The 12,712-nt window shown below is 35.1% G+C and overlaps 1 protein-coding gene across 2 annotated transcripts; it reads left to right on the top strand.

The window, feature by feature from the left end:
* Positions 1–129: 129 nt before the first annotated feature.
* LOC133559129 (glycine N-acyltransferase-like protein 3) lies at positions 130–12,386 on the top strand. Of its 2 annotated transcripts, XM_061910552.1 has the most exons (7): positions 130–260; positions 4,958–5,138; positions 8,460–8,599; positions 8,679–8,786; positions 8,868–8,988; positions 9,147–9,279; positions 11,186–12,386. In XM_061910552.1, the coding sequence occupies exons 3-7, from the start codon at positions 8,525–8,527 to the stop codon at positions 11,583–11,585; spliced, it is 837 nt and encodes a 278-aa protein (XP_061766536.1). In that variant the 5' UTR covers positions 130–260; positions 4,958–5,138; positions 8,460–8,524; the 3' UTR covers positions 11,586–12,386. The 2 variants fall into 2 exon arrangements, with proteins under 2 accessions (XP_061766536.1, XP_061766537.1); XM_061910553.1 differs by lacking the exon at positions 4,958–5,138 and having other exon boundaries at positions 173–260.
* The last annotated feature ends 326 nt before the right edge of the window (positions 12,387–12,712 follow it).

Here is a 12,712-nt window from a genome sequence, read left to right as displayed (position 1 = left end):
ATTACAGACCTCTGTCATCTTTTGAAGGGGGAGAACTTGCGCAATCGGTGCCCCACTGTATATATATATATATATATATATATATATATATATATATTTTTTTTTTTTTTTTTTTTTTTTTTTTGACTTCGCGAATTGTAGCTGTAAATATACTCCTCCCCTCTTAACCAATCCCCACCTCCCGAAATCGGAGTTCTCAACATTGGCAAGTATGTCTAAGAGCTTCCTGTACTCTTCTTCATTAGGCTTGTTTACAAGAGGTAAGTGGAAGTTTTTTATCCTCTTATTGCCGAGTTAAGTGTTAGTGTAGCAAAATAATGGTTTACATACAAGAGTAGTCAGGTATTTCACTTAAAATCTATTCATGCATATTCGACGCTCTCATGTTGTGGTCAGCAGAATGCTACGGCAACACCACCTGGACAAACGACATTGTCTTTGCTATATTTACATTGTTAGTCAAAACTCGTATTTACTCTTAAGTTGCTATCTTTGCCACGTCGCTGAAGAGGAGTGACTAAATTGAAATAATGGCGGCTCATGTGACAAGCAGTTGGCACATACTGCGCGAGAAAATAGTAAACAGAAGGAAGTGGGCGGCATTTCGGGTCAGTGCGCAACGGCAGTAATCGAATTGGGACAACCCACTGATAAAACACTCACCCTCAGTAACAAAGTACACAGTGCACACATGAAGTGTACTTACCAAAGTATGCCATTTGAGGCACAGCCGTATTTCACATCTTTGAAATTCTAAATTATTTAAAGTTAAAGCTATTTGTTAAGAGTATTTTTCTGGCAAAACATTACATCATTGAAATAAAATTACTTCACTATTTTCAAATGTTTTAAAGAGAAAGTATACATCCCGATAGCCTGATACTTAGTTGATTTAAGTCTCCACCATTAGCATATTAGAAAAATAACATTTTCAAATCTGTGTAATTATTAATAGAATTAGAGACATCAACAGTGCATAATGTTTAAAAGCATAGACCAGGGGTCACCAACGCGGCGCCCGCGGGGACCAGGTAGCCCGTAAGGACCAGATGAGTAGCCCGCTGGCCTGTTCTAAAAATAGCTCAAATAGCAGCACTTACCAGTGAGCTGCCTCTATTTTTTTAATTGTATTTATTTACTAGCAAGCTGGTCTCGCTTTGCTCGACATTTTTAATTCTAAGAGAGACAAAACTCAAATAGAATTTGAAAATCCAAGAAAATATTTTAAAGACTTGGTCTTCACTTGTTTAAATAAATTAATTAATTTTTTTACTTTGCTTCTTATAACTTTCAGAAAGACAATTTTAGAGAAAAAATACAACCTTAAAAATGATTTTAGGATTTTTAAACACATATACCTTTTTACCTTTTGAGTTCCTTCCTCTTCTTTCCGACAATTTAAATCATGTTCAAGTATTTTTTTTTTTTTATTGTAAAGAATAATAAATACATTTTAATTAAATTCTTCATTTTAGCTCCCGTTTTTTCGACGAAGAATATTTGTGAAATATTTCTTCAAACGTATTATGATTAAAACTCCCAAAAAATATTCTGGCAAATCTAGAAAATCTGTGGAATCAAATTTAAATCTTATTTCTAAGTCTTTTGAATTTCTTTTAAAATTATTGTTCTGGAAAATCTAGAAGAAATAATGATTTGTCTTTGTTAGAAATATAGCTTGGTCCAATTTGTGATTTATTCTAACAAAGTGCAGACTGGCTTTTAACCTATTTAAAACATGTCATCAAAATTCAAAAATTAATCTTAATCAGGAAAAATTACTAATGATGTTCCATAATTTTTCAAAAAGTTCCGAATTAGCTAGTTTTTCTCTTCTTTTTTTCGGTTGAATTTTGAATTTTAAAGAGTCGAAATTGAAGATAAACTATGTTTCAAAATTAAATTTTTGTTTTTTTTTCGCGTTTTCTCCTCTTTTAAAGCGTTCAATTAAGTGTTTTTTTCATCATTTATTCCCTACAAAAAACTTTCCGTAAAAGAAAAAAAAATGTACGACTAAATGACGGAGAGAAATACCCATTTTTTTTATAGATATAGATTTATGTATTAAAGGTAAATTGAGCAGATTGGCTATTTCTGGCAATTTATTTAATTGTGTATCAAACTTGTAGCCCTTCGCATTAATCAGTACCCAAGAAGTAGCTCTTGGTTTCAAAAAGATTGGTGACCCCTGAATTAGAGACATCAACAGTGCATAATGTTTAAAAGGCATAGACATTTGTAAAAGTAAAACAAATGTATAACATTTATATTTAAAGAGCCGCATTAGTATTCTAAAAGGACAAAGTATATGGAAGCCAAAAAGCTGCAATATTATGGTGTGTGTGTGTGAGTTATTCTAAATATTGGATAAAATAAATTGTTGTTGCCTTTTCATTGTAAACATTCCATTAGGCAGGCAGCACAGTGGAAGAGGGGCTAGTGTGTCTGCCTTACATTACGAAGGTCCTGAGTAGTCCTGGGTTCAATCCTGGGCTCGGGATCTTTCTGTGTGGAGTTTGCATGTCCTCCCCGTGACTGCGTGGGTTCCCTCCGGGTACTCTGGCTTCCTCCCACTTTCAAAAACATGCACCTGGGGATATGTTGATTGGCAACACTAAATTGGCCCTAGTGTGTGAATGTGAGTGTGAATGTTGTCTGTCTATCTGTGTTGGCCCTGCGATGAGGTGGCGACTTGTCCAGGGTGTAGCCCGCCTTCCGCCCGATTGTAGCTGAGATAGGCACCAGCGGTAGAAAAAAAAAAATGCATTCCATAAGGCGATGCCATGTTTCCATGTGAAGTGACATCGCTGGTTCGAATTTTAAAGTATATTAAATGGTAAACGTTCTGTATTTATATTAATATATTTTACTACAGCGCTTTACGTTATACATAACATTCACATAATCACACACGGAAGCTGTCATACAGGGCGCTAACCACGACCCATCAGGAACAAGGCGGGTGAAGTGTCTTGCCCAAGGACACAAACGGCCGTGACTTGGGTGGAAGAAGCTGGATTCGAACCAGGAACCCTCAACCGATTTACCATCTAAATCGGTATAGCACATAAGGGAAACAAGGTTATTTGCCAGATTTAAAAAAAAAAAAAGATTTAAGACAGCTACACAATCAGATGTATTCCGATGATTTATGCCACGGTTTTGAATAGGTTTTCTCCTCCACCATTACATTTTACAGAATGAAAATAGCAATAGAGTCAATTAACAATTGTTTTTTTTTTTGTCAGAGCAAAAACACACTATATCAGCTGATATTGGAAACAGTGACTATCCAAAGTTTAAAAAAAAAAAAAAAAAAAAATGTTTATAGACTAACCAGTTTGGTACCTTTGGAGTTTGCACTCTGGCTTTTTTATGTTGACCTGTTTTACAATGAATGCTAAAATTGTTTTGTAAGTTTATGTATTTTTTGATGTCTGTTTTATGGTGATTGTCCTAGGACAGAAACATTTATCTATTGCAGCCAATTCTGGCATATTTACCGTGATACTTTTGCTCATATGTTATAAAAACATTAATTTCATTCTATTATATGAATGAAATAATACTCAAGTGGTTAAATAAGATACAATAATTGTGTCACAATTGGGCAAGGCAAAAACACCAAAATGGGGGACGACGTGGCTTGGTTGGTAAAGTAGCCGTGCCAGCAATTTGAAAGTTCCTGGTTCGATCCCCAACTTCTGTCATCCTAGTCACGTCCGTTGTGTCCTTGAGCAAGACACTTCACCCTCGCTCCTGATGGATCATGGTTAGGTCTTGCATGGCAGCTCTTGACATCCGTGTGTGAATGGGTGAATGTGGAAATAGTGTCAAAGCACTTTGAGAACCATGAAAGTAGTAAAGCACTATACAAGTATAACTCATTTCCCATGTACCAAAAGTTACACCATGAAGTCAGCGAACCAGTGACTAAACATAAACCGTCCTGGTGAATGATCAAAGGCAGGCAAGTCCTCTGATCATTAATCAAGAAGAGCAGGTGTGGGAAACATCGCTCAAAAATAATTGGTGAAGACAATGCAAAACAAAACCAAAACAGAAAGTGGGAATGGGACAAAAATGAGTGTTGGACAGAAAGAAACACTAAACTTAACACCCAAATACTGTCACGCAGATTATGACACCATGACCAATCTTGTTTATTTTATAGTCCCAGTTCTTTTTTTTTCTTCATTTCACAAATAATATATTAATCAAGTATTTCACAAAAGGGAGTACCTGTGTTTTAGCACTTTTTATTAGAGCATCTTCTTAATGGACAATACCTCAAAAATCAAACTTTAGAGTAGTTCCTGTTCAGCTTGGATAACAGTATAGATGAGGGGTTCCTAAACAATGGCCCGCTACAGCCTGCCACCGTCCAAAATCCGGCCTGAGGGAAGTCACAAGTTAAAAAAAAAAAAAAAAAATATATATATATATATATATATATATATATATATACAGTGTATATATATATATATATATATATATATATATATATATATATATATATATATATATATATATATATATATATATATATATATATTTCTATTATTATTATTTTTGTTTTGAATCTGTCCTTTCTAAACCATTTTCTACCGCTTGTTACGCTTGGCGTCTCCTAGCCGCTCAGGCAAATCATCCATACATTTTCTACTGCTTGTCTCTTTCTGGTTGCGGGGGGTGCTGGCAAATCATATTGTCTAAAAATGCATTTTCCCATCAATAACGTGACATCATCAAGTGCACGCTCTTTCAGTCAATTAGTGTGCGAGGAATATATATAGAAATATAATTATTACAGCCAGGCCCCTGCCAAATTGTTTTAACCCAATGCCCCTCCGAGTCAAAAAGTTTGGGGACCCTTGGTATAGATTAACTGTTAGCGTATGGGATGGGGCAGATGGTGGGTTCAATGCAACTTGAGTGTTCAATTTTCTATTTTCAGCTTCAGCCATCCAACAACGTGAGGGTTCCAGGTTTGATTCCAGCTTCCGCCATCCTAGTCACGCCCGCCGTGTTCTAGGGCAGTGGTTCTCAACCTTTTTTCAGTGATGTACCCCCTGTGAACATTTTTTTAATTCAAGTACCCCCTAATCAGAGCAAAGCATTTTTGGTTGAAAAAAGAGGTAAAAAAGTAAAATACAGCACCATGTCATCAGTTTCTGATTTATTTAATTGTATAACAGTGCAAAATATTACTCATTTGTAGTGGTCTTTGTTGAACTATTTGGAAAAAAAGATATAAAAATAACTAAAAACTTGTTGAAAAATAAACAAGTGATTCAATTATAAATAAAGATTTCTACACATAGAAGTAATCATCAAATTAAAGTGCCCTCTTTGGGGATTGTAATAGAGATCCATCTGGATTCATGAACTTAATTCTTAACATTTCTTCACAAAAAAAGAAATCTTTAACATCAATATTTATGGAACATGTCCACAAAAAATCTAGCTGTCAACACTGAATATTGCATTGTTGCATTTCTTTTCACAGTTTATGAACCTACTTTCATATTTTGTTGAAGTATTATTCAATAAATATATTTATAAAGGATTTTTGAATTGTTGCTATTTTTAGAATATTTTTTAAAAAATCTCACGTACCCCTTGGTATACCTTCAAGTACCCCCAGGGGTGTGCGTTCCCCCATTTTAGAACCACTGTTCTAGGGCATGACATTTCACCCAAATTTCTCCCAGTGCCGCCCACACTGGTGTATGAATTTGAATACTGGTACATGTTGGTGGTGATCGGAGGCACCATAGGCGCATATCGGCAGCCACGCTTTTGATTACTCCAAGGCGTTTGTGGCTCCAAATGTAGCTTACTACCATCACTATGTGAATGTGAACTGAATTAATGATGGGTTCTCAGTTTGTCAAGTTGTTTCAGTGTTTAGAAAAGTGCTATATAAATCTGATACATTATTATTATTATAAGGTAGCACGGTGGAACAGGGGTTAGTGCATGTGCCTCAAAATACAAAGGTCCTGAGTTCCATCGGGTTCTTTCTGTGTGGAATTTGCATGTTCTCCCCATGACTGCGTGGGTTCCCTCTGGGTACTCCGGCTTCCTCCCACCTCCAAAGACATGCACCTGGGGATAGGTTGATTGGCAACACTAAATTGGCCCTAGTGTGTGAATGTGAGTGTGAATGTTGTCTGTCTATCTGTGTTGGCCCTGCGATGAGGTGGCGACTTGTCCAGGGTGTACACTGCCTTCTGCCCGAATGCAGCTGAGATAGGCTCCAGCACCTCCCGCGACCCCGAAAGGGACAAGCGTTAGAAAATGGATTGATGCACATTATTATTATTATTATTATTCACAAAATGACCACATGGCGGTGGTAGCGTCTTGGTCTTGGAGCTATATGAGTTCTGTCAGCCCTGCGACTTGTTTCATTGAGGAAAACGTGAATGTATTATTTGGCAAGGATCCCATCCTTTGGGAAACATTACTGTTTTGCAATATATTTACTGTGAGGTGAAATAACTTGTGTTTTCAGCGATTTCTACAACAATGGCTCTGTGATTACTTATTTTCTGAGTTGTAGTGCCATTTTATAGCCAAGTTTTTTTTTTTTCTTCACCACAATATTTTCCCTTGAGAAAAAAATAATACAATTTCTTCACCAGGGGTCACCAACCTTTTGGAAACCAAGAGCTACTTCTTGGGTACTGATTAATGCGAAGGGCTACCAGTTTGAATCACACTTAAAGAAATTGCCAGAAATAGCCAATTTGCTCAATTTACCTTTAATAAATATGTATATATATATATATATTAAAAAAATGGGTATTTCTGTCTGTCATTCTGTCGTATATATTTTTTTCCTTTTACGGAAGATTTTTTGTAGAATAAATGATGAAAAAAACACTTAATTGAACGGTTTAAAAGAGGAGAAAACATGAAAAAAATTTAAATTAAATTTTGAAACATAGATTGTCTTCAATTTCGACTGTTTAAAATTCAAAATTCAACCGAAAAAAAGAAAAGAAAAACTAGTTAATTCGAATCTTTTTGAAAAAATTAAAAAACGAATTTATGGAACATCATTAGTCATTTTTACTGATTAAGATTAAATTTAGAATTCTGATGACATGTTTTAAAAAGGTTAAAATCCAATCTGCACTTTGTCAGAATATATAACAAATTGGACCAAGCTATATTTCTAACAAAGACAAATCATTAATTCTTCTAGATTTTCCAGAACAAAATTTTAAAGAAATTCAAAAGACTTTGAGATAAGATTTGAATTTGATTCTACAGATTTTCTAGATTTTCCAGAATATTTTTTGGGAATTTTAATGATAATAAGTTTGAAGAAATATTTCATAAATATTCTTTGTCGAAAAAACAGAAGCTAAAACGAAGAATTAAATTAAAATGTATTTATTATTCTTTACAATAAAAAAAAAAATTACTTGAACATTAATTTAAATTGTCAGGAAAGAAGATGAAGGAATTTAAAAGGTAAAGAGGTATATGTGTTTAAAAATCATTTTTAAGGTTGTATTTTTTCTCTAAAATTGTCTTTCTGAAAGTTATAAGAAGCTAAGTAAAAAAAAAATGAATTTATTTAAACAAGTGAAGACCAAGTCTTTAAAATATTTTCTTGGATTTTCAAATTCTATTTGAGTTTTTTCTCTCTTAGAATTAAAAATGTCGAGCAAAGGGAGACCAACTTGGTGGTAAATAAATACAATTTAAAAAATAGAGGCAGATCACTGGTAAGTGCTGCTATTTGAGCTATTTTTAGAACAGGCCAGCGGGCTACTCATCTGGTCTATACCACTTTGGTGACCACTGTTCTACACTGAGGTCTTCACCTGGTTTAGGATTAGGGTTCCACCTATTGGTGTAACATGCTCCTGACAACCTGTCAAGCATTTTTTGTAGATTTGTCAACTGTAGGACAAGAATTATGAATAAATAAAAAACATTCATATATATATTTATATTGATACATTTTTTTTTAATATTGTTTCAAAAAAGAAAAAAACTGTCTAATCCGTACATGTGAAAGTGAAATGATTACCCATTACAGAGCAATGTTTCTGTTGATTGCAAACGTTGCTATTTTAGAGCAATAATGTAGTGCACCAACTTGTGATTCAAGTGTACTTCACCTTTTATGTGAAGTATAGCTCCAATTAGTTTTTCATTCAGATGTATGTTTGTAACATTATACATACTACAATATTCACAATACTATGTATTTTTGTGACAGTTATCTGTAAGGATTTTCACGATGTAATTTTCTGTGTAAATTGGCAACAGTATGCCACAGGAGTTGTGTAATGACCTGTTTATACTAGACACAGGCATACACATTCAGTTTGGTAGTAGCTCTTTTTTAATGATCTGCATTGACCATAAAGGGGGTGAGTGGTGAGGATCAACTGTAAATGATTGATGAAGACTGAACTCTTGGATTCATTTAGGGGGAACAAGCAGTAAAGCTTGCAGGGAAAACAGCGCTGGATGACAGAATTTTTGCTCGCCAAAAATGAAGGTCCTACAAAAAGATGAGATCAAGATAGCTGAGAGTATTCTACAAAAAGATCTACCCAAGAGTTTTCAGGTCGACTGTTTTTATTCACAATTGTCATGTGTTAATGAAACAATGCATTCCTTATTATGGCTGGTGCTCCGTTTTCTAGGTCTATGGATTCTTATATGCTTACAACAGGAGCAAACCGAGCAATCTAATGTTCATTGTTGATACATGGCCTGATTTTAAAGTCATCATTTGCCAACCTGACCCTGAGGTATGCCTTTGAAAACATGTTTTTCTCTTCCCCCCGTTTTATTCCTGTTGGTCCTAATATACATTTTTTTTTATTCCACAGAATAATCTTGCCTTGGAATGGGTAAAAAAGATAACATTTTACTGCAAGGATGAGCAGATTTTGAAGAAAATGTTATTAAAGGATGAAGTAGTTGACTGGAGCAGTTATTTTATTGTTGGAGGTAAAAAAAATAAAACAAAAAAAAACTCAATAGACAATAGTAACATTAAATCCAGTTATGCAAGAGACATAAGTGTACATGTATTTAGAAGTAGTGTTTTGCCATTGAAAAGTGGATGAAAGTGGTCCCTGTACAGTAACAGTTATATTTCATTACAGGCATTGACAGCATTCATACCCTCACGCTCAAAGAGGTTTCATCGAACAGACAAGTCAGCTACAAACCTATGGTGTCTACACATCTTCTGTATTTGCCAGACCGTAGCTCTCTGATCACGCCAGTATTTGACAGGTTGGCAGACTTTAACGCAAACACATGCACACAGACATAAGGGTTACCGAATGCCATAGTGATCAAAGAAAACAGTGAGAAGAGACATGTTTCAAGTGGACCTAGAAAGTGATTTAGCCCTGTTTGAATTGCAGTGCAACGCACCAAAAAACAAACTGTTTGAAGCTCATACCTCAAAAGGCAAACACCTATATTTTAACCATTACCATTAAGGGTCTCAAAAAAAAGATTTTCGAATGAATCACGATTCATATTTGTGACGATTCCTAATTAATTAAATAAAATCAAAAATCGATTTGAGAAAGAAAAAAAAAAGATTTCCCTAAATGCCTGAGTGTCCAAGCACTTGATGAATATCCCGTATCTGCTGTACAGATTAATTTTAGAAAAGAGAAGTATGGTATCCTTCTCTTGTTGCCTTATTTGTATTTGACATTATCAAATGTTTGAGTAAAATTGTATTAAACAAAACCAGTTTTCTTTTAAGTAATATGGACATTCATCAGAGTGGTTTGTGTATTTTATGGAAGAAAGTAGTTAATCATAAAACTGGCACCCAATGTTAACAAAAGTATTGTTTTTTACTCAAGAATTGTTTTGAATTGAGAACAGATTTTGATTGAATTGATTCGTCTAGTCCCCAAAGATTCAAAGCCCTAATTATCATGCATCAGCAAATCTTGTGAGACTTTTTGTCATTGCGGAACTTGCACCAGTGCAAACTGGTGAAAACTTATATTTTGCATAACACTGACAAAAGAAATACACCAAGAATTAGAGATCAGAGATTTATGCTACCGATTCCGATAGGTGAGATCTGCCGATGCCATGCATCACATGTATGTAGTCTATTTTTTTCCATTTACACTTAGTGTTATCGACAGTTTAACAACATCATCACATTTAAACAAGTTCCTTATATTATTACATACATTTGTTTGAGCAAAACAAGTTCAACACAATAACTAATTGGAAGTAGAAACTGCTACATACTGCTCATATAAATCCTTTGGTGTTAGCCCACAAAATCCTCCTGCGTCCATGGAATAATTTTGGGTTTGTAAACATTTACAAAAACAACAATGGAATTATTTCTGCCAGAATAAAAATCTCGACTTAATCACTCTGGTATTGATCATATATTGATACTAACCTTGGTATCGACGCCAACAACCTATGGATCAATTCACCCTGCTCTCATGTGTCTTGTTTGACTGCAGCAATGCTGACTTATTATCAATACTAGACTCATTACTTTACTTGTTACTTTCCTGTTAATAGTTGCTTACTTTCTGCTGCAACATGGTTCCATCTACAGTACGATTCTTAAAGTTTACTAAGCCATTATTTATTGGCGATGTTTCAAGCTAACTTAGCTAGCTGTAACATGTATAGCCTTGTCCTCCAATGATAATGCTACTTTAGATACTAAGAAGTGCAGTTTATTTGCTATAATGGAGGTGATTATAAGCTTAAGGGAGTGGCTTAACACTGGGGACGGAGAGATATGATTAAATGCTTGTCAGCCTGGGGACTAAAAACAGGCATTAATGGGCAATGGCAATCACAAACTTTTTCACGAAATTCGGGACATCTCGATCATAAAAAAAATGTCCACATGAGAGGATGTTGTTTCTCAAATTAAGAATAATAACAAAGGGAGAAGTCCAGGTCCCTGGTCCTTAGCGTTTCTGGAAATGTGACCCCAAAAACTCTTTAGTTGAATAGCCCTGATCTAAAAGATAAATGTCACATGTCTTAAATGTGACATATACCATTTTCAGTACATGTTGTAGTTTTTCCTATACCTTAGTTTTCATTTAGTTCACAAACATTCTTTGAACAAATTATTTTACAATAAGCCCTGCAGATACCGACGTATAAGCTTATGTATCTTGTTTTACAGTGCCCTTGAATCAAGGGTTTCACCTCTCAGTCCTTCCCATGTTGACCTGGTGAATCAAACCTGGAAGTTTGGAGGACATGAACACGGGTACAACAAAATTAAAGTCCTGGTCAGCAACATGCCTTCATGCTGCATCACTGATGATCAGGGTCGACCTGTATCATGGATTCTTTCATATGAGTACATGGCAATGGGCATGTTGTATACTATGCCCGAGCACAGACGAAAAGGGTATGCCAAAGTGTTGGTCTATACCATGGCCCAGACACTCCTTAATCAGGGTTACCCGGTGTTCTGCTTCATTGAGGAGGAAAACACGGTCTCATTTAAGCTTTTTAAAAGCCTTGGCTTTATTGAGGATCCCTCATACAGAGTAGTTTGGGCTCAGTTGAACTTGTGATGTTGAAAAGCGGCAAAATTGTATGCACCTAGGATGACATAAACTAGATTTATCTGAATTTGTCAACCAAAGTGCCAACATCTTACCCAGTCAGCACTCATTAGTGTGTTATAATAAATAGGTCTATTGGCAACACTAAATTGGCTGTAGTGTGTGAATGTTGTCTGTCTATCTGTGTTGGCTCTGGGATGAGGTAGCGACATGTCCAGGTTGTACCCCGCATGCCGCCCGAATGCAACAGCAATAGGCTCCAACACCCCCGTGATCCCAAGAGGGACAAGCAGTAGAAAATAGATGGACAGATGGATGAATGAAAAAGCCCTTCCCTGAACATAGCCACACGCTACCTAATGGCAACATGAATCACTTTTTGCACGTTATAATTGCAATGTAAGGTATTTCTTCAAAGCCCAAATGTGGCAGTTACGGACTAAAGTACACGGTAAATTCAACCATGACTTCAAGTTATTTTGTTCAGCTTGTGGTAACAGCCCCCTTGAGACTGGGCTAAGCTCCTTTATATAATTGTATTCATTTGTTCCACTTTACGGTTATTATATTGAGATCACCAGTATAACTTCACCAATAACAATAAAATACACGTGTAACTTATATATTATCGAGACATACTAATATAGGTATGATATACTATGTTTATTGTACTTTCAGCATTAATATTTTCTTAATACACTTTCACTTGTATCCATGTAACATTGTATCAGCATGATTTAAAGGCAATCTTTTGTAACCCAAATATTCCATCTGTGTAATCAATATACAAATAAACTTGAAGCATTTTTATTACTTTTCTTTTTTTGTATTAAACTTACAGCTTCAGCTATTGAAACATGGTGTACTTAAAATCAAACTACCCAAAGTTCTGATATGAAGAACCCCTTTCGTACTCAATTTATACATAACAAAATTGATTGAAAGGTTCAATGTAGAACTTATTCAAATAATAATCAAAAAATATTATTGTTTTTTTGGTATTGGTCACCACTCTGCAAGTAGATTACCACAAACAGCCATTTTAATATGATATACAAAATAAAACTTTACTGTGTACACATGCTCAATGATTAATGAGATGGTTCCACACTCCTAATCAGTGGCTCTGCTAAATG

Source organism: Nerophis ophidion, linkage group LG09, assembly GCF_033978795.1.
Source record: "Nerophis ophidion isolate RoL-2023_Sa linkage group LG09, RoL_Noph_v1.0, whole genome shotgun sequence".
In the NCBI taxonomy this organism is placed as follows: domain Eukaryota; kingdom Metazoa; phylum Chordata; class Actinopteri; order Syngnathiformes; family Syngnathidae; genus Nerophis; species Nerophis ophidion.
Note: the sequence above shows the minus strand (reverse complement) of the source record. Positions and strands in the feature narration are given on the sequence as shown.